Source organism: Meles meles, chromosome 5, assembly GCF_922984935.1.
Source record: "Meles meles chromosome 5, mMelMel3.1 paternal haplotype, whole genome shotgun sequence".
NCBI lineage: Eukaryota > Metazoa > Chordata > Mammalia > Carnivora > Mustelidae > Meles > Meles meles.
In genome coordinates this window covers 57,064,920-57,088,321 of record NC_060070.1, presented here as the reverse complement: position 1 = coordinate 57,088,321, position 23,402 = coordinate 57,064,920, and the positions used below count along the sequence as shown (strand labels likewise).

Here is a 23,402-nt window from a genome sequence, read left to right as displayed (position 1 = left end):
AGGTGAATCAAATGGAGGTCCAGTTTTTAGAAGTGCAGTGCAGTGGGAAAAGGGTACAGGTATGTAAACTTTTTTAAAAATGAGGTATTAAGTGATGAACATCATTAGAGAAATGTACAGATAAGGGATTATTGGAACTTAAAAGAGGGGGAATGATTTGTAGCGAGATTATGAAAATTTATGGGTGTCATTTGAAATGTGCTGTTATAAAGGATAGATTATTTAATAAAAGTTGCCAACTAGAATACTACTTAAGATGTTTAAAGATTATGTTTATAAATAAAACATATATGTTAGAAATTAAAGAGTTGTGATGAAAATTAGAAACACCTTTTTTTAAGGAAAAAGGACAAATAAAATCTTAATTATAAAGATATTAGATAAACTTATTGGAAGTCACAGCCAGAATAAAATTCTTACCTCATTAAAAGTAAGTAAATATTTGAAAATGCCTAATATTATAAGTAATATCCTTAGTATTTTAAAGATCCCTGTGGTAAAATAGAATTTATATGTGATTTTAAACTTTGTATCTAGAAAGTTAACCATAAAATAAATTTTGCTAGTATACTTCTTGCACAGGATTCTTAGTTCTAGGTGAACTTATTCAGTTAACTAATGTCAAAGAATTTTTGCATTTTCTTTAAGAAACAGTTAATTGCAGCTTATATTTTTCTTTATCTGTTCTCTAACATCTATACCAAGATTTTTCTAAATGGTTTTAACTGAAGGAAAAATAATTATAGATTAAAGTTAATATTTATATATACTAGGGATCTCTCTACTGTGGGAGATAATGCACTATTGTTTGCTATTCTTACTGTAGTATTATAAGAGTTGTTATTAATTATATTCATGACATTTTTTTGTGGCCAATAATATGGAAACTAACCTTAGAAGTTACCAGATTATTTTGTCTGTACTTTTCCCTATGAAGACTCAGTGTTTGTGACTGACGATGTGCCTGTTCCTTCCATTGTCTTCGTTTGTGTAGGTTCTTCATCACCACACAATTCAGATGATGAACAAAAAATGAATAATTTTATAGAAAAGGGTATAGTATCTTTATTTTAAAGTATTTTCTTTTAATTATGTTTAATTCATTTAGTTTACTTTGACTAGATTTTGACATTTTATATCAAAATATTATTTTCAGTGAAGACCAAAAGCAGAAAGTTTTCCAAGATGGTAGCCAGTGATATAGGTAGGAAATAGAAATTTCTCTTTTGTTTCTAATCCTTGCTATATGCAGTGTTACTCAACACCAGAAAATGATCTAATGCATTGCATTTTGTATATATTAATTTGTTATTTCTATGCTAAACAATAATCTCTTGGGCTGTTTCTTCTAAACTTATTGGGGCAGTAATTATTAAAAATCAGTTAAATTGGGATTGTAGTTCTTCTGACTTACAATGTGAATTATTCTATTTTTGTTTTTGCTTTATTTAAAATAAAGCAGGGTTCAATTTATGCCATAAATAGTACAATTTTATACTTCCAGATTTTGAGATCTATTTCCTTTGCAGTTTTATTTGTATATTGTCCCACCTTTATTCCATCTTTCTCAAATTTTCAAAACCCCCAATTTCAAGGAAATGGTCTCTACAATATTGACTCTTTTGTTCTGTAATCTGCACTACCCTTAAGTTAAATGGGAATTTTCTTAAGACTCACCCCTCCCCCTCCATGCACACAAGTAAAAATGATTGATGGAGAGTATTTTATATTAATCATTTTGAATGTTTTTATGAATGTACTTTGAAATTAATTATCCAGTTCAAGGTTTTCAGTTAAAATAGGAAGACAAAATATAATCAAACTTTCAGGAGTTAATCAAACTCTTAAGATTTTTTGATTGGTCATAAAAATTTGAATATTCTCTTAGGATTTTTAAAGGCTTGAGAAGCACTGTTTTACTAAAAGGAATAAATTAATTCTTTGATTTAATCGAAAATTTTTATTATACGATTATTATGTTATTCCTCCAAAATGCCTACCATATAGTCCTTGAATTATATTAAATGATGTGCATTTCTAGGTAGCTGAAATAGATTTACCTTTTCTCATGAGAAAGCTTAATATATAGTAAAATTAAATTTCTAAAATTTAACAGAAGTACCATCCATATTGTCTGCATGTTGTAAATTGAACCCTGTTTACTCATATTAACGTTGGCTGACTGTTAGCACCTCTGGTCATTTTTTAAAATAAGATGGTTTATTCCTGGGCAAAGGGCTTTTCATAATATCGGGAGTTGATTATCTCTTTGTGGTTTTATAGTGAATCAGTTGGTAATAGTTAAATCACTTTAATTATATATTAGCACTACAGCATAAATACTTTTTCAACCAAATTTTTTTTAATAGTCTGTCTTAACTAGTACTTACTGTCATATAATGTAAAAAGTTAGAAAGGACATTCCTACATACACTTAATCAAAGAACTTTTTGAATTTAATTATCTCGGGATTTTACCTTGCATGAAAGGAACCCGGTATATAATTACATTTTTTAAAATAATTTCTCTGTCCTATTTTTGATCCAGGGGTTATATTTGCTTTGTTAAATGTGGTGACTAGCTCCTTTCTTTTGTTCTGTATTTTGAATAGAATATGTAACATGAAATATCTGAGCTTGAGTATTTGAAAGTCTTCAGTTAACAAATTTCTTAGACGAGGAACCTTATTAGAAGTTCTTTGGTAATGTTCTTGCTTACTTTTTATGTTATTGGCAAGTTTTTCTTTTTGTTATTTATAGTTTTGGGGAAACACGTTTACTTTATTAAATTTTTCAAACTTAGTTTAGTTACATAGTTATATGTGATTATTTTACATCTTCAGAAACTACTACTCTATCTCCTATTTTATATATAATTTTGTTTGGTTTTGGTGGTAGTCTTTCAGTGTGGTTTTTAATCCCAACATAGATACAAGGAAAACTCACTTCTCAATTTTTTTCTTCATTCAAATGGAGACAGCTCCATTTTAGACTATAAAGTTTTTACAGTTAAAAAAATGAGTTTCTCTCTACACTAGTGTCTGGTTTTATAATAAGAGTTATAAAATATGCTATTGAAAAACACATAAAATGTCAGTGAAATATCAGGAAAAAAATGCGTAGACTCTCCTGAAGACCTCTCTGTCAAGATGTGTTTTCTGTGTAAAGTTTATGGTATCAGAAGTGCTAGGTTTCTTTGAGGGGTGCCTGGGTGGCTCAGCTAGTTAAATGCCCAACTCTTGGCTTCAGCTTAGGTCATGATCTCAGGATCATGAGATTGAGCCCCACATCGGGGCTCCAACTCAGCGTGGAGTTGGCTTGAGATTCTCTCTTCCTCTCCTTCTGCCCCCTGCCCATGTGCTCTGTCTCTAAAATAAATAGTGTGTTGTTGTTGTTTTAAGTGCTGGTATTCCTTGAGCATTCTCAGCTCAGTGTTCCCTATCATCCAGTCCTGTACTTGCTCTGAAGTATCCTGAGCCTCATAAAATTATCACCTCTCTCTTCCTCAGTCTACAGACATTTATATCTTCAACTATAATTGTAGTGATGCACTGGCCTAATAACGGAGGACATAAGAATTAGGCCTAGACCCTCAAGATTGACACTAGTAAGAAAGCCACCTTGATTAGAAAGCTGACTGAAATGTCTTGGCTCCAAAACTTTGTTTCTACAGCTTTACCTTTTCTTTGAAAGTAATTGCTGCCGCTGTTGGAGGGGGAGGTGCAAAAATGTCATTCCTTAACATTCTAACCCAAGTTTGGAAAATCAGTCTGTTTTTTACTGCCTGGCAGTATAGCTGAGGTAGCGGAGATGAGATATATATATATATATATATATAGCGATTACAGTTTTTCTGACATCATGCCAACCCTTTTTAAGTAATATTTCTTATTTAATCCATTCAATGTAACTACAGTGAGTTACATACTATTACTTCCCTATTTTATGGATGAGGAAACAGAGAGGCAGAGTGTAAGTAATGTGCCTGTTGGTTATACAGCTAATGAATGACAGAGCCAGGATTCCCACCCAAGTAGTCTGACTTCACTGTTTGTCCTTTCAACACTGTACTACTATATTAGTTCTTAAGACAATTTACTAAAGTCTTTAAGGATTCAAAAACAAATCCATTGTGTGATTTGTAACTAGATATTCTGGTTATGACCCTGTTCTATCTATATAGTAACCTAGAGAAAAAGATGGTTCCTGTTAAGTTCTGCCCTAGCACCAGATCATGGTGGTTATATTGGTTACTGTCACCCAAACATAATATACAGTGCCTAAAAGTCTACCTTTCTTAAAGACCAGACTCCAGGAAAGTAACTACAGCAAACAGTAGAGCCCCTAACCTCTGTACCAAAAAGCTTACCCAAAGCCTAGCTTCCTTGTTTCCCAGCTGACAGCTTACTCGGGTCAATGATGCCAACAGTGACTTCCTTGTTCATGCATAAGAACAGCAGCCTAAAACAGCATAACTCTGTCTTGTGAGTTTTTAACAGCAAAAATATGGAAGAATATAATGCAATTGCAGCATCCCTAAAGTGATTTGTTTTGCCTGTTCATACTTGGTTAATTCTTGTTAATAAAATCTTAATGACCAGCATTTCCAAAATCATTCTTTCCTGTAGTGTTAACCATTTCTGTAAGTCATTTAGAAAATAAGAGTAGTTGCCAAATTTTAATTTGCTTACTATTTATATTTTATAAAACTTGGGAAATACAAAATTCTGTAAAGCTTTTTATTGTTTGTAAAAAGATAGTTCTAAAATGCATGTCTTTGCTAAAGTGTTAAATTGTTCATGATACCTTATGAATAAAATATGGTCCAGATGCTAGCATTGTTTGGTAGATTTGGAAACTACAGGATCTACTTTTTCTAAAGATTGTTAGTTCTATTTCATTGATTCTATTTTATTGTGCAAGTAGATTTCTAGCTGGATTCTATGGTCTATAAGTCCATGTCCCATATTATTACTAATTTTCATATAGAAGAAATGATGACATGATACTGTGAGGGGGAAATAATAGCTAGAGATTAAAATATAAACACTAAAAAATACAGTGACTTCATGAGCACTGGGGCAAAACAAATACAAATCTTGGCTCCGTTTAATGAGTACCTCCCAAGTTCCAGTCACTATTGCTAGTCTTCACATGGTATTTATAAACCTAGGAAAGATTATACCTCCATGGTCCTTTTAATCTCTCAGATTCTGGGCTAGCAGTTACTTGGATAATGACTAATTTTCTTTTTTAGCAAAAACTGAAGGAATTTTTGAAGTCAGTTTAAATGAAGGTAATGATCATTAGTACTATTTTCATTAGTTCTCTTTTACCTAAGTCCTGGTGATTCCTTTTTTAAATTAAAGAGTTCTAACACAACTTAAATAGGTTCTTAGTCATTATATTCTTAATCATTACCTCATTAAATCCTACAATTTGAAATCTTCTCAGGCCCCCTTATTCTTCAAGAAAAGAGACTGAGTTTCAGAGAAGTTAAGTTACACATCCAAAGTAATGTCCCACAGTAATGAATTAGTCAGGATCAGAGTCCAGGTCTCTTGACTCATATTTTACTATATTATAGCATGCCTCCACTCTCATGCTGTAAAGTATCTTTTTCTTGTGCTGTCTTCCCAATTGTTTTATATTTACAAGTTGAAAAAGAAATTCTCAGAGGTCCATTTGGAGTTTGCCATGTGAATAAAAAGGTATGTCTCAAATTAATTAAGTAGAATTTTAAGTAATAAAATTATTCTAATCCATTATAAAACTCAAATTAGTATTGATATTTCTACTTTATATTCTCCAATATTCAATCTCAAATGTGTGGCTGTTACTTTAATAGAAGTTCATCTTTATATTTAATCCACAATCTGGCTATTGAAGAATAGAAGCTCATCTTGAAGGAGAAGATGAGTCAAGTGTGCAGAAATACCGTTTTTACAGGTAAAATTGCTCTTAATTTGTGGAGAACTAAATTTCATATTCAGGTACTTTAAAATCATTATACAAGTCTGAGGTTTTCTAATCATTCTTTTTTCTTTTTTTCAGAATGACTAACATCTGAAGAGTATGGCATAGTGTGTATTGGATTTTAATATTATTCCCGAATGTATTTTCTGTCAAATTTCATAATAAAATCTTAGCAAAGTCTGTTTGTTCTTTATATCACAGTACTTCGGTCGTGTGCATTTCTTTCTCCATAGAACCGTCTTTTTCTTACACTGAAAGAATGTAAAATAATCTTTCTGGAAATAACTTATTATTTGATTTCTAGCATAAATTAGTCCAAATTAAAGTTAAAGTACTGAAATAATTTATTTGTCAAGTATTGTCTAAATAGAACTATTAATGTGGTGATGCCATTCATGAAGATGGTGCTGAAGGTGAAGAAGGAAGCCGCTGACTTTGCCAAAGCAAAGGCTTTGAAGGCCAAGAAAGTGGTGTTGGAAAGTGTTCACAGTCAAAAAAAAAAAACAAAAAAACTGCACATCACCTGCATTCCAGTGGCCCAAGACACTGCATCTCCAAAGGCAGCCCAAATACCCTCAAAAGAGCACCCCCAGGAGAAACAAGCTTGACCACTATGCCACCAACTTCCTTCTGACTACTAAGTCAGCCATGAAGAAAATAGACGACAACAACACACTTGTGTTCATTGTGGATGCTAGAACCAACAAAGACCAGATCAAACAGGCTGTGAAGAAGCTCTGTGACATCGATGTGGCCAAGGTCAACACCCTGATTAGGCCCAATGGAGAGAAGAAGGCATATGTTCAACTGGCTCTTGACTATGATGCTTTGAATGTTGCCAACAAAGTTAGGATCACCTGAGTCCAGCTGGCTAAATCTAAATATAAATTTTACACGTGCACACACACACAGAATGGAAATTTATGTTCTACCATTACTTGCTATATTAATTTGCAAGTAGCTGCCATAACAAAATACCACAGACAGAGTGACTGAAACAACAGAAATTTATTTCCTCTAGAATAGCTCTAAAGGCTAGAAGTCCAAGATCAAGATGTTAAACTGTTTGGTTTTTTCTTGGCTTGCAGATAGCCATCTTTTCATTGAGTCTCGTATAATCTTCCTTCTCTGCAGGTGGAACTGTGGTGTTTGTGTGTTTAAATTTCCTCTTCCAGTCAGATGAGATGAGGGTCTATCCCTAATGGCCTTATTTCAGCTTAATCACCTCTTCAAAGCCCTGTCTCTAAATACCTCACATTCTGAGGAATTAAAAGTTAATGCTTCAACATACAAATTTTGGAGGAACAATTCAGCATATAACACTTAGGGTTTTATTCTGTAGAAAGTGCTGCAGAGTTTATTATGATACCCTGGACATTAAATTTTATGAATTTATGGAAAGGAAATAGAAATGGGAAAATATAGAAGACTAATGCTATAGAAGTTCAATAATTAGAAGAATTTGCTATAACTGAATCTTTAAAAGACACTTTAAATATTACCCTTCATTTCAGGTATTAGATATGTGTTCCATATTTCAAAAGTGATCATTTGATGAATAGGGGTGTTTAATTTGCCCTTTTTTTCCCTTTATTTCACTTGTGAGAAAATTCAGTTTCTTTCTATAGAAGTAAAATTCCAGTGACAGTTTGTGCTTATTCATTTACTCATTCATCACCATGCTCATACATTAAGTATTACACACATACATAGATGCAGTATTTTACAAGGTAAATTTTATCTCCAAACTCATGGAATTTATATTCTAACATGAGAGATAGACATGGGTAAACATTGACATTATTAGTTCTAATGGCTAATAAAATAGTGTGTGATAAGTGACAAGAATTTTTACTATTTCATCTCACTTTGCCCTTGGATTCCTTGCCATATCCTTTAAGCTGATTTTTAGTCTTGTTACTATTCTGATTTTTAAAATTTAATATACATTTCAACATTTTGCTTGAAAAGAGTGGCATTGGATCTCTGAAGATGGTGAAAAAACTGATATTGTCACCTTCTTTTAATTACTGAACCTCTTTGTTTAAACAAAGATTTGTTTTTTTGGCATCTACTGCCTTAATAAGTCCTTTTACCTGTTATTGTTGGCATACTATTTCTTATAAAAGTCACATTCCAAAAAGCAAAAGTTACTCTTCTGTTTTCTTTTAAGAAACCTCCCTTAGAAAAGTAAGATGTGGAATACAGTAGATAGAAAAAGTAAAGGTGAATTATAGAACAGCTGCTTAATTTCAAGGAAACAATATGAATCTACATACTTTAGAAATCTTTACAAAGATTTGTAGAGTTGCAAAGAACTAAAAAAGTATCAGCCCTAACAAAATTGTCATCTGTGGTACATAGATCCAAGCATGGCTCTCGAGATTTGTTTCTCTCCTTGCTGTTGAAACTACCATTGTAGACATGATTGTTGTGATCAGGTATCACTTCATTATTCCTACCAAACAAATGAAGCTCTTTCAGTCATCTTGACACCTTCATTCCAGTTTGTGAGAAGAGAAGAGAGACTCATGTTTACAACCTGCCAAGACATTATCTCTGATAACAGTTTTGTCAGATTGAAGAAACTTTATTCTCATTCCTCTCATTTCTGCTGTGGACAGAGGCCTAGGAAAAGAGAACTAGTTTATAATCTCGAGTGACAAAAGATTTCAAATCAAGGGAGACATTGAGTACAAGGACCAAGAGTTGAATACACAGTCAGAGAAGAGAAAAACAACTTATCTTCCAAGAACTCATTCAAATTGTATTTCTTCAGTTTGAAAGCCTCAATGGGAGTTGAGTAACTCCAAAGCATGAGCAGAAGGTTCTTTATACATGCCGTGAAATCAGCTGACAAGGTAACTGGGTTGGCAAGTGCTTCTGAGACTCCTAAAAAGTAAAAATTTAATCACCAAAAATTGGTGGATAAAGTCTATGATTGCTTCATTCACAGAATTACACTAGGGTACAGAGTATATGCTAGGAAGACTAACTAGAGGTTTTCCAGAGGTGGATCTGCCTCTTTTGGACCTACCATCGAGGAGGTTGACTAAACTGATCTGAAAATAAGTATATTCCCTAGAAGTCACAAAGTTAAAAGATAAAAATACATGGCCTAAATTTCAACTTTAGACCTTAAGTTTGGGACTTAGCCTTCCACAGAAAACAGCTATAAAACTAGTCAAAATATATAGGGTCTTCTTTCTAGGTATCGAGCAGCAGACATCTAAGGCTGCCATCCTTGAGAGAAAGGAAAAATACGAAGTGAGCCACATGTCCTCCCCAGTTTCTGCTGTGGAACACTTTCCTGTTGCAGTGCGGGGTGGGTAGAACTCAGGAGGAGCTGCAGTTGCATCAAGCTAAGAAAGCAGAGAGTAGAGTTCTGGGCTGTTAAAGTGACTAGAACTTGTGAGATAGTGTACTTGAGAGGAAGGAACTGCACACAGAGGGAACTTCCTAGGAGTCTGGGGTTGGGTGAGGGTGGTGGTTAGCTCAGGTTTAGCTTCATTCTAAAGCTATACCTGAACTGGGTAAGACTCTCTGAGGCCTAGCAGCAATCACCTGCTATTAGTCTCAGAGCTGGCAAGGATACCAGCAGTCATTCAGTGCCAGGAAATTGTTGCCATTAGACCTTGCTCAACATCTTGGTCATTCTTGATATCCCAGAAAGGCCACTCTGTAAGAGTAGGGATCACTACTTAGCATAAAAGCCATATCCTAGAACTAAATTCAAACTGAAATAGACCTATACTAACAAAGAATAAAAACAAACCAAGAATCCACCAGTAATTTAACAGCAAGGTACAGAGCAAAGCTCAAACCTACTAACACCTACACAGACTCCCTTCAACACATTATCCACTCTGTCCAGTATCCAATCAAAAATTCCTAGGCATGTGAAATATTAAAAATCAAAAGTAGAAAAATGTAACCCATAAGAGAATTAAAAAATTAGCAGAAACTGACTTAAAGATGGCCTAGATGCTGTAATTAGCTAAGGATTTTTAAAGCTGCTGCTGTAATATGTTTTAATACTGAAAAGAAAAAATAGTCATAATGAGTGAACAGACAATTAGAGAATAGCAGCAGTAGAGAAAATAGCAACTTTATAATGAATAGAATGAAAATTCTAGTATTATAAAACAAAATTCATTTATTCTATAATGAATAAAATGAAAATTCTCTATCACTGGATAGAGACTACAGAAGAAAGGGCTGTGGAACTTGACAGCAGATAAATACAAGTATAGTGTAGAATGCTGAAGGTATAAATCCTTCCCCACCTTCTCCTTCTGTTCTTCCTCTCGACATAAGTATCCATAAAAAATAGACAAGTTACATTCAAAAGTAGGCAGTAATCAGTCTGGCTTTACATTTCTCAGCTACACACAATGCTATAAGAAAATGGAACAACTTGAGTTTTAAGGGAATATAGTTGTGAGTTGGGACTTACACATATTACCGATTTCTTTCATCCATGTTTGTCTTTGTTTATGTTTTCAGCTAAACAGAAGTTTGTGAAATATGTTCTTATGCCTTTCTTTTAAACTTAAAAAAAAAGCTTTTTTAAAAAAAATATTTTATTTATTTGACAGAGAGAGAGACCACAACTAGGCAGAAAGACAAGCAGAGAGAGGGGAGGAAGCAGGCTCCCCGCAGAGCAGAGTGCCCGATGCGGGGCTCGATCCCAGGACCCTGGGATCATGACCTGAGCCGAAGGCAGAGGCTTTAACCCACTGAGCCACCCAGGTGCCCCAAAAAAGCTACTTAAAGACATACTTTAGAAGACCTTGGGGTTTGAGGAGAGTTGTACTAGAAATGATTGTTCCCTATGGAACTCTCTCCTAAGGAAATAATCAAAATATATGAAAATATTTTTATACATTTTTATTGCCTTATTTATTGGCAAAAAACCTTCTTGTTTAATAAGTGTTCATAAAAATAATATGAAGCCATTGAAATATACTAACAATTGAGAAAAGAAAATGCTTTTAGTAGTAGAAAAAAGCATGATACAGATTTATATGTTAAATAAAAATGGATATTAAAAGTAGCAGGAAATATGTAGACATTTTGCCTCTTGAGTATGGGCATTTGTAGTGGCCATATTTTCTATTTCTATGTTTTCCAAATTTTCTATAAAGAACACAATTCAAAAAAGCTTAAGGATAAGTTGTATATATGAGGGGACAGAAGATGTTAATCTATTAATGCCTGTGAAACTATTGTTGGAGACTCTGTTTTTCATCTAAAAATTCTAATTTTAGAAAATGTAAGCTTTGAAATATTTTGGGAAGAAGATAAAGAATACTGTCCCAGTGAAGGATGCCTTACACAGGAGTTTATACCTTGTCATTTCATGCATATGAAGTTCTAGAATAGGCAGAACTGATAGATGGTAAAAAACAAAAAACAAAACCCAGAACAAGGCTATTTCTAGGAATGAGGACAGGAATTGCTTGGGAAGAATATGCATGACCTTTCTTGGATGTTGATGAGTTTCTATATCATGTTTAGTAGTTACATAGGTATGTACATTGTCAAAACTCAATATGTATTTAAGATTTCATTTGTATGTAAATTTTACATCAAGAGAAAAATACTGTCAGCAAACAACTGGGGAACATGTAGTTTTCTGAAAATGTACAAAGTCTGAGTTATCCTTTGCTGGCTTTATCTTCATGTCCCATGGTCTTAGATGGGTATTCCAGGGTAAGAAAGTTTTAAGTTCAGTGTACTCTAACTGGCACCTTGTGTATGCTTCTGTTAGTAGCTGGTACATTGCAGTGGAATTATTTCATTCCTCCAGTGGGCTATGAACTCTTGAGGGCAGGAAGTCTGTCTTCTGGCTCATGGCTGGCATGTGCCCAATAAATATTTAATAGGTTAATAAGTATCCCTCTGCCCTTGTCACCACCACTGTGCATAACAAAAATGTTTCTCTATTCATTAAAATTATTCTGTATCTTTTTTATAATGTTAATTGGTAAGTGGGATTATTGGTAAGTGGGATTAACAAAATAACAAAGGTTAATCTTTTAACATTTGTCATTTCAAGTTCTGTGTTCAAGAAGATTGCTCAAAATTGTATCCAAGTGTTATAGCAGTGTGGCTTGAATATTTTGAACACTGTGATCAGGTTTGTGGTCAGGTTGTGGGTCTCCAGTTGCACAGTGTTCAGGAAAAAAGTTAGACTCCATAATTAAATCATTTTGTGACATTTATAGTAGTGTCAGAAAATCTGCCTAGTCTTTTCTGTGTGTGATTTTAACCACAATAAAATGTCAAAGTTAGATCAACTAAAGAATTATTTGAAATTTGGTTATATTCAGGTTTTTTTTTAACATAGTAAAGAAATTATGTAGTGCTAGACCAAAAAAAAAAAAAAAAAAGCGTTTTGTGGGAAAGATTAACTTAAATTTTTTTTAAATATTTGAAAATTTATATAAAAGAATTTCTAGTAGAAAACCCTGAAGGAGATTGAAAGCATACACTTAAGAATTCAAAAGGAAATTTCATGCTAGTAAAATTTTTTGGCAGAAATATGTATATGGTTATTGAGTGAAAGAGTCAACAGATACATTTCTGACAGAATTTTTACTTAATTTGTTCTTGTTAATGAGGAATAAACTTGATGTAACTTCTAAATTATTCAAGTTATTTCTCTTCTTTATTATGTTTAGCTGTATATTGAATTTAGTTTTTGAGACAAACAAGGTTGAACTTACAGTGGTGAATACTGTTCTATACCTAGTGTCCTAAGGTTTTCTTTTTCTTTCTTTCTTTTTTTTTTTTTTTCCATTTTCCTGTTTTAGTTCCTTGGAATATTATAGCATTAGAATAAAAGAATGCTGGGTTGTTCACAAGTATATTAATAGATCATTTGTATAGCATTATACAGTTTGTTTAGAAATCATATTTCATTTATTATTAGTAACTAACATTTATCAAATCCACATTGTGTGTCAGGTATTATGCTCAGTGCTTTGGCTTACATCATCTGTATAATCTTCACAACTATGAAATTGGTGTTATCTATCCTCATTTAACAAATGAGGAAATTTCAGGTTTAGAGAGGCACAGTGATTGGCCAAAGGTCATACATCTGGTAGTCAGGTGAAGTGGATTCCATTTAAGGTTTGATCTGATGCCAAATCCAGTCCTACCCACTATACTTTACCCTTCCACATTTTACAAACCTAGATATTGAAACTTGTCAGGGAATGTTTCTTATAGACTAACTGCATATGTATACTGGGTTTGCTCAATTAGTTTTGGTTCCTATCCTGAAGTTTCTTATAGTCTAGGGACCTAGCTGCCCAAAGTGTGATTCATAGACCAGCAGAATTGGCATCTTCTGGGAGCTTGTTGGAGGTGTAAGATCTCAGCCTCTTGTCCAGTATAGAATCAGAATCTGATTTAACAGGATCGCGATGTGACTGGTGTGTACTTTCAAGTTTTTGATAAGCACTGGTTTGAAAGAATAATTGGATCAAAGCTGAGTAGTGGAGTCTAGAGAAGCATCCACATTATCTGACTCATGTCTTTAGATTCTACCAGACTGATTTTTCTACTTCAGATAAGATATATTGTATTATTTATCAGTCTGTGTACATTGTACCCATGGTATTTGGTGAAAACATCTTTGAATTCTTTTAAAAGTGTTAATGTTGCATTTTGGAAGATGGTTTTGGGGGTATATCTTCTCTAATTTTAGGGAATTTTATATTAAATATGATGGCAACCATTAAATCAACTAACCACAGATTTCATTGGCTAGGTTTTTTGGGGGTTTTTTTTTGGTAGTATATTTTATCTTTTAACTGATACTGATTATGTCTGGTTAAAAATGGGTTAGGACTGATTGTATATTTTAATCACTTGATTTTTAAAGGAGATGATTAGATTGATGAAGCTTAGAAATGAAATCTTGAATCCCCCACCCCTTCCCTGTTTGCCTCATGTCTATTTCCTAATACTGGATTTGTCATTTTTTTAGATGTGGAAGTTATATACTATGACTGGATTTCTCTTTGTTTACATGGCGCCCTTATGGACTAGCAGGGTCTGTGCTTTAAATATCTCTTAACAGCCCAGAATTTAACCCATATATGCATTCATGTATTAACAATAAGTGCTTGTTCAAAATTGTGCATAGGAAGCACTATTCTGTTACGCATGCATTGCCACTAACATAATAGATATAGTTAAACAACTCCTAACTCTAAATCCTAGATTAAGGCAATAACTGACTTTGAGAATGGAAAGTGAATTCCAGTAAGTTTATACAGAGCTTTTTTAATTCTGGTGCAAAATAGAAATTGACATATAGTTTACATTTTTGTAAATACCATAATTTCAGATTAGCATGACTTTGTTTCATTTGTTTTTCACTGATAATGTAAATAAAGGTGTTAACTCGTATCAAGAATAGGTGAATCCAGATAGTTGTATGATGTAATCAAATACCTAAATTTAATCTTAGATAGTTGTTTTATATTCTAGAGATTAACTTAAAAATAATGAACCCAGTAGCTATGAAGATGAAGAACTGGAAAGATTTTATTATATCAACTATCCAAACTCCGTCTTCTGCCTCTATTGTCCTTACCTGCAACAGCTTTCGTGAAGGCTGCTTCTCTTAGAAAAGCCTAACCCTTTCCTGTGAGCCTAAGAAATAATTAACAGTTAGAATTAAAAAGATTTCTTGAAGTAACAGCTTCAAGCATACAAAGATATCACATCAAGTAAGTACAAACTTATGAAAAGTTGAAAACAAGATTTACTTTCCACCTATAATATTATTCATCATAGTTTAATTATCTTAACATCTAGATTTAGTAACAAAAGTATTTACTTCTATCCGGACGGGCAGTTGGTATTAATAAATATGAATCAAATATTCTTCAGAACTTTAAAAATGTGTTTTGTTTTTCAGCAAAGATGTCAAGGAAGTTAAGCTTGCCTACTGACCTAAAGCCTGACTTAGGTAAGTAAAATAAATAAATAAATAAAATCCATAGTAGTTAAACTCCCTTCAAAGGGAAGACAAGGAAATCAGAAGATTTAAAATTACCTTGGATGAGATTTTTAACAGAAATCAAGTTTAAAATGACTAAGATATTTAAGGATTAGTAGCCTCTATAATGCCATCTATAAATTATAAAAGATTATAAATTCAAGCAATCCAAAATAATACATTTTCTCAGCTCTCATACCTTATATCCAAGCAAGATTTAGTATAAGACTAAAATTTGTGCAATTTCAGATTAATTTCTTAGAAGTTGTAATATCCCATTTAACCATGTGAAAACTTACTTGAACTTTATAATTTATAAACTTCATTTATTCTTCTCCTATCCCCCTACCCCCCCATGTATACCTAAAAACTTTTAACTTTTTCACAATAAATTAGTTTCCTGTATTACAATGAATTTCTCATGTCAAGAATCATTTTTACTCTTTGATGATAATAAATTGGGAAGTAATTATTTTTCTGTAGCACTTTCTAGGCAACTAATCCACTAGGAAAGGAGAGTGACCATATTCACACATTCCTTTTGCTTTATGTTGAGCTCAAAAACAGCTCCCTGATATCACAGAATAGGGACAAGACATTTCAGTAAAGATAAAAATAAACTTGCAGTGTTTCTTTTTCTTTTTTTCTTTTTTTTTTTTTTTTTAAAGATTTATTTATTTGACAGAGAGAGATCAGGAGTAAGCAGAGAGGCAGGCAGAGAGAGAGGAGGAAGCAGGCTCCCCGCTGAGCAGAGAGCCCGATGTGGGGCTTGATCCCAGGACCCTGAGATCATGACCTGAGCTGAAGGCAGAGGCTTAACCCACTGAGACACCCAGGTGCCCCACAGTGTTTCTTTTTAAACTCACTTTTTTTTAAATTTTAGAAATTGTGATGGTCTTTAATGAAATAAAAAGTAGACTAAAGATGGTTTCACCTATCTTTTTCTTTGAAATAACTAGATTTCCTCCCTTTTGCTCATCTTCTCACTGTTTATTCTCTAGATTCCTTAACTTCCTTTTTTTGCATAATGCAAACTTAGGTATTGTCCATTTCACCATACTATTTTAGCATTTCCAAATCATAATCCTATCTCAGTTATACTGATAGAAGATATACGATTATCAGTGAGTGGGCATAATAACTTACATTGTCAGCAGTGCAAGGTTCCATTCCTGAACATAGGAGAAACAATTTCGTAGAATCCTAGAGTAGGACTGGTCTTACGGGAACAAGGATTAATCTAGAATATAAGATAACGTGTTTTGAGAAGGGAATAGCTCCCTTTACTATATAAATGAAAGATATAATTTGACACTAAGTGTATTTGAGGGGCAGAGTTTCATCACTCTCAGAGGCCTGTGATTTTAATAACACTAAATACTGCTAGTTAAAATGGTTTTGTGCCTTCCAGTATCTTAAAAATGTGAGAAACACGTGGGAAAGTACTTTTAAATTAATAAAAATGCCATAATTATTTTTAAAAAGAGTATCATGTTTATAAGTAATTTAATCTGGGTATATTCCATGCTTGTATAGATCATCTTTATTCAGTTCATGTTTAACCTTACATGCCCATGTATTTCAGTGCCCTAAGCCAATTACAACTTATTATACAACTGGAACAGTCTCCGTGTTTCCTAAGTAATTTCCCTTCAAGTCCTTGTACTGCTGAACTATTTTTTTGGTAGAGATTCTTAGCTGCTAATTATTTTACATTGGCTGGGGAGTCAATAGGGAAAAACAATTTTACTGATAGGCTCAAACCAACAGGTGTTCCTAAAGCAGCTGAGGCTGTTGAACTATCCTGCAGCTCTGGAAGCTTCTGTGACTAGAATTCACTTTGGCTTAAGAGGAAATCGTGCAACGCTACACTTTGACTATAGCTTCACCATCCCAGATTCCATGGCCGAGCCTCAGGAACCATGGGTAATATTGTTAGGGTTCTGATACTGCATTTCATGTGGCAACAGAGGGGAAAAAAATTAGACTTTTATACCTTAATGTGAGTTAGTTTTTTGTCCTAAAGTTTACCCTGACCAAATTCAACTATTGGCATAATGTTTTGACTGGGGAAATAAAATGTTGTTGCATAAGGCTCTATGTGGGAAGAAAGGGTAATATAGAGGTAGAATGCTCTAGGCATCCAGAGAGTAACATGAAAGCAATGATTTGTGGCATGCATTAATGGATAGAAGCATCAATGATAAATTTTACCCAAGTTTAGAGCTTCCAGAAACATCACATGTTCAAATATATTTTTGAATTTAAAGATTGAACTTTAACTCTCAATAATAACCAGAACCCTCTTATATTTTGGTGGTTTGACTAATCCCATGTCCATCTGGAGTTGCCTTAGAAAGCTTTAGACTTGGACATGACACAAGTCCTGCCTTTTCCACTAATTAGCTTTGTCATCCTGGATGAGTTATTGAACCTAAGTATCTATTTTATTATTCATTAAATTGTGATAATAATGCTTTTCACTTACTATGTGGATTCAATAGAATGATAAATTTAAAGTGTTATGAGAGGGTATATCACATGGTATGACTTGCTTAGTAGTAGCCATTTTCATTTCTGCTCTTATTACTAGAATTAAAATAGAAATTTCTAGTCCATTTGTTTAGGTTGCCCAATTTCTAAAATTTAAGCCACAAAGATCTACAACATCTGACTTAACAACTGTACAATTCATGAATTACTAAAAATTCTAACTTTCCAATAGTTCTAGGCTGATAGAATATGATAAGTTTTGGATTGATTCTTGATTCAGTTCATTTTCATATATTGATCTGTACTTAGGAGTTTCTTTGGTAAGCCAATTTTTACAGAGAAGTCATAATAAAATGCAGTTGTAGTTTATGAATTTTATATAGTTAAATTAGTCCATTAATTAATTAAAATACTGTTTATTTGGCCTATGAATTAAAGTACATATTGAATTTGAAGTACAGATTGTTGTGAATCACCTATTGTAATTCTAATAGATAAGAGTCAGAATTTTACACAGATTAATTTATAACGAAACTTATATTATCAAATTTCTTATTATCAAGTTTATATTATCAAATTTTCTTTTTTAAAAATTTTTAAGATTTATTTATTTGAGAGCAAGAGCAAGGAGGAGGGGCTGAGGAAGAGGGAGAGAGAGTCTTAAGCAGCAGACTCTGTGCTGAGCACGGACCCAGATGTGGGGCTCAATCTCATGACACTTGAGACCACCTGAGCCAAAACCAAGAGAGGGATGTTTACCCAACTCTGCCACCTAGGCGCCCCTCAAATTTTCTTAACAAATTTTCATTGATTTCTATCTTTGTCACTGGGTCACAACTGAAAATATATGTCTAATCACCTTGTATGTGTATGAATTATTAAAGTAATGAATATTTTTATCATTGGAAAGTATATTTAAAATTTCTATTATTTGGGCTGTCTTTCTGGCTCAGTCAGTAGAGCACGAGACTCTTGGTCTTGGGATTGTAAGTTTAGACCCTATGCTAAATGTAGAGATTACTTAAAATCTTAAAAAAGTAAGAAAATTTCTATTATTTTGCTAAAATAACTGAATACTTCAGAGTTAACATTTGGAATCAGTTAATATATTTAATATTATACACTCTTCCAGTAATGAGCCATTGCTTATGGAAAGTTGTTTCATTTATAGGAAATAGTTCTTTTTTGCCATGTCAAAATCTTTAAGAGGAATTACAGGCTAAAGAGAGACATCTTTAGGCACTATAGTTAGAAATTACCCATGTTATTGCCATAACTAGTAGCTTTATTATTTTCAGAGGCTAGCTGTAATCAGAATTTTGTTGTATATAGTTATCACTTGAGGAAATATTTGTCAATCTATGAATTCAAATTTTTTAAAGATTTATTTATTTAAGGAAGAGAGAGAGCATGCATGTTCCATCAGGAGGGGCTGGGGGAGAGGGAGACAAGCAGGCTCCCCCCTAAACATGGAGCCAGACATAGGGCTCTATCCCAGGAACTTGAGATCATGACCTGAGCCAAAATGAATTCTGATGCTTACCTGACTGAGCTATCTAGGCGCCCCTGAATTTAAATTTGACTACAAAAGCTTTTAGGAGGTATAGTTAAGATTCAATTATACCTTTTTTATTTAATAAAGTGCAGTTTAGAAGACTTTTTTTTTATTTTTTATGACATGAAGCCATTTCTTTCATGACAACATTGAAAGCATGTGATTTGAGGACCTATTTATTAGATAAGAACAGTAAAAACTCCTGGAAATTTTAGTATGTCTCAAGGTGTGGCAGCAAGACATCGGTTTAGATACTTTCAACTATAGATCTGTCTTCAGCAAGTAATTATTGGATACTTTTATAAGCTAGGCACTATGCTCAAACTGACACAGCTCTTGTATTCAAGAAACTTAGAGTCACTTTAGAGTGAGGCCTATGACAAGTCTGGAAGAACTATAGAACAAATGTACTATTAGTGCCATGGGAGAGAAAAAACTATTGAGATTCAAAAAAGAGAAAAACCACATATGCTTTTAACAATCAAGATAAAACTTCATGACAGTGATGGTACCTGAGATGGCCAATAAGCACAATCTTGGTAGAGAAAAAGGTGAGGCACAGGAACCAATCAGAAAGAAAATCACAAGCAGAAGTCTAAAGTAGGTGAGTGCAAGGTATGTCTGGAGAACAATGAATGACTCAGTTTGTTCCCAGAAGGTCCTGAAAAGCAGGGTAGCATTGAAGATAAGGCCAGAAAGGAGAGCTGAAATAGTTTGTGGAGAGTCTTAAAAATCTGAGTAAGATATTAAACATGATCAAATAAAGAGGAACCACTGAAGACTTTTTTAAGTAGAAGTAATAGAATTATGACTGTAACTTATAAAGTTCTATTGTGTTAGAACAGTGACAGAATGAAGGTGGGAAGACCACTTGTGAATTATCAGCAATCTCGACGAATGGCAATCAAGGCCTGAATGAAGGGTAATGGAAGTTGATTGATCATGAAAAGAAGGAAACTACACTGGAGTAAAATAACATAGGACTTGGCATCCCATCAGATGTATAGATAAAGTGAAAGGAAAGAGCCAAAACTGAAACTCATTTTAAGTGTTGTTCCCTAGAACTGGATTGTTATGAATATAGAGAGTGCCACTAGAAGAATTTAGAACTTTGGGGAAATAATGTATTTTGATTTTACATAGTGAGACATAATAGGAGAAAATGCCCATAAATTTGGAAATGCAGTTGCAAGTGAAAAGAGGCCAAGGCTCAAGGCAAACTTGCATTTGGCCCCAGTGAAGAAGGCAACTGAAGATAAGAGAGGGATTATTACTATAATTTTGAAGTATCACTGTCATTACAGAAAGAGGTGAAAGGAATACACTGGTATGAAATTAAGTATGAGCCAGGCACCAGTCATATGTTTTGATGTAAAATGCCTTGAATGAATGTTGATTACGGTTAGAATGGCTTTCAAAGAAAACGAAGGCTAAATTTTTATGGATTAAAGACTTTCATATGGACAGAGTTGAAAAAAAAAATCTTCATTCAACAAATTTGAAGGTAGTATCAGAGTACTTCTAAGTGGAATTTTTAAACATAAATCACTGAAAATGCAACAAAAACTTATGATGTACTATATGCCTGGCTAAATGAACATAATAAAAAAAAAAGAAAAGAAAATGCCCACAGTTTTCTATTTCTACCCAGCTGTGGAATTGGCATTACCAAAGGAAGAAACAGCATCATTAGAAAAGAAAGTGGTGAGGTCTAAGATTAGAAAAGCAACCAGGATACGAACAAATAACCACACCAAAAACCATGTAGATCACACAGCCAAAAATTCACCGGAATTGCACCCAGCTCTCTTCTGAGAAGTATGAATTTATCTGTATTTTATATCTAAACAAAGGAGAAATTATTACCATAAAAGTAAATTGTTTTTAATTAAAAACTAAAATATGCTATAGGTTTTGTCTTTTCGCAAATTAAACATTTGGTCAGATTTTTGTGATATTTTATAACAGGCAATCTCACCCATTTTAATTCATTTCAGATATAAAAGATAATTCCTTCAGCCGATCACGGAGTTCCAGCGTAACCAGCATTGATAAAGAATCTCGAGAAGCAATTTCTGCTCTTCATTTCTGTGAAACTTTTACTCGAAAGGCAGATTCATCTCCCTCGCCTTGTTTATGGGTTGGTACTACATTGGGAACAGTGCTAGTTATTGCACTGAACCTTCCCCCAGGAGGAGAACAAAGACTTCTTCAGCCAGTCATTGTCTCTCCAAGTGGTATGTATATTTTCATGCTGTGCTTGCACTGAAGGTCTGACTTGCTGTATTTAGTAGAAGCCTTTGCTTTCCATTTTTGAAATGATCTATGAAGTCTAAAATGTAAACTAAATGTTTACATTTAGATGTAGTCTTATGTTTTTAATGAAAGAATACATGAATAAGATTCCAGTGTGTCATTTATTTTTACAGCCATCCAGGTTTTGCATTTAACTCTACCATCATGTCTAAAATGATTTTCATTAGAAAATGAAAAAAAAAAAAAAAAAAAGAAACTGCTCTTCTAATGCATTCAAAGATACCTTAAAAATGCTATGTTCTATAAGCAAAAGGGTAGTACCATGTTTAGGAGAAAAAGCCAAAAGTATTTTTTTAAACAGCATATAGTTGGCTGTTTTTCATATCTAAATGTGAAGTCTTAAATTATGTTGTTTTTCTCCTTTGAAGTATTAGGAAAAGATGACTTAATAGCAGATCTTAAGAAAAAAATTATGACTTTGTATATTGAAAATGAGATTCAATTTCATCAAATGTATGTGGAGTCTGATCTGGAAATAACTGAGAAATCTGGTTTTCATTACTAATTTATGCTGATTTAGATAGAAAAAAACATGATTGTGCTCATTAGTGTATCCCTTTGTTTATACAGTGGACTTTAACATTACTTGGAATTTAAAATTAAAATGTAATTATGATTTTAATGGTAATTTGTGAACTATCTTTACATCAAAGACACAGTTTGATTTATTCATCCAGCTCAATAAATATTTGAGAATGTTCTGTATGACTAGTTCTTAGAAAAGGTTACATAATGATAATATTCTTACTAATCCCCTTCCTTATAGTAAGAATGTGTATAGAGAAAAAAAAAAAAAGCCAGGAAAGATAAGCCACATAAAGAGTGTTCTGATAGCCATATTTAAAAAGTTAAAAAAAAGTGAAATTAATTTTAATGACACTTTATTTAGCCTAGCATATCCAAAATCCTATCGTTTCAGCATATAACGAGTGTTTTTAAATTATTAAGATATTTTACTTTTTTTTTTTTTATAATGAGTCTTTAGATCTGGCATGTATTTTACTCTCACAGCATGCCACAAGTTGGACAAGGCCATATTTTCAAGGGCTCTGTAGCCATATGTGACTACTGGCTGCCGTATTGGACCATGCAGCTCTAGATATCATCCACTTGCTCTCACACTTGTTGGTAGTACACTTGGCAGATATGAGAGAAGACATAGTTCCAGGCATCCCAATATTTATTGGTTTGGGACACGCAGTTGTGATTTCTTTTTCCAGATACATGCTCAGATACATGCTCAAAGAAAGGTTGAATCCCTTTAGTAAGCCGGTGTACAATTTCAATTTAATATGCATTCTATGTGTTGTTGAATGTCTTTTATGTGTCAGAGTTGGAATATACATATTTGCTGTGGGGGTTAAAATACTTGTTATCTACTAAACTTACATATTTTAGGTACTATATTGAGGTTAAAAGGGGCGATCCTGAGAATGGCATTCCTGGATACCACAGGCTGCTTAGTGCCACCTGCGTATGAATCCTGGAGAGAACACAATGTTCCTGAAGAAAAAGATGAAAAGGAGAAATTAAAGAAAAGACGACCAGTCTCCGTATCCCCCTCCTCTTCTCAGGAAATTAGTGAAAACCAGTATGCCGTGATATGTTCTGAAAAGCAAGCAAAAGTCATCTCACTGCCAACTCAGAACTGTGCTTACAAGCAAAACATTACAGAGACCTCATTTGTGCTTCGTGGAGATATCGTAGCATTGAGTAACAGTATTTGCCTTGCCTGCTTCTGCGCCAATGGACATATTATGACTTTTAGGTAAGAGTTACACATTTTTAAAAAACATAAAGATGACATTTACACCCTTAAAACATAACACTACGGAATTACATTCCACTAAAATGAAATGCTTTTGTTTACAGTCTTATACACTGAGAATTTATTTTCATTCAGTTAATAGTGAACAAGTTTATGAAGAATACAAATCAGTTTTATCTACCTCTCAAGTATACTAAATCACAAGATTTATAAGGTTCTGCCATTTTTGCCTTCTGTAATACTTTGTTCAAGACTAAAACCTACCTTGTTTTT

General features: G+C 33.4%; 1 protein-coding gene and 1 long non-coding RNA gene across 9 annotated transcripts in view; both read left to right on the top strand.

Annotated features, from left to right (window-relative positions):
- Nucleotides 1–23,402, top strand: part of STXBP5 (syntaxin binding protein 5) — a 175,276-nt gene that overhangs the window by 124,857 nt on the left and 27,017 nt on the right. For 5 of the 8 annotated variants that reach the window (XM_046006921.1, XM_046006919.1, XM_046006917.1 and 2 more), the window contains 5 exons: nt 995–1,054; nt 1,157–1,204; nt 14,917–14,967; nt 21,043–21,282; nt 22,760–23,129. In XM_046006921.1, coding sequence (XP_045862877.1) covers nt 995–1,054; nt 1,157–1,204; nt 14,917–14,967; nt 21,043–21,282; nt 22,760–23,129 — 769 coding nt within the window. The remainder of the gene's footprint in view (nt 1–994; nt 1,055–1,156; nt 1,205–14,916; nt 14,968–21,042; nt 21,283–22,759; nt 23,130–23,402) is intronic. The other 3 variants (XM_046006923.1, XM_046006922.1, XM_046006920.1) reach the window with 2 other exon arrangements.
- Nucleotides 1,213–6,155, top strand: LOC123942762. Its single transcript, XR_006818467.1, has 2 exons — nt 1,213–5,948; nt 6,054–6,155. It is a non-coding gene; the product is annotated as an uncharacterized LOC123942762 (long non-coding RNA).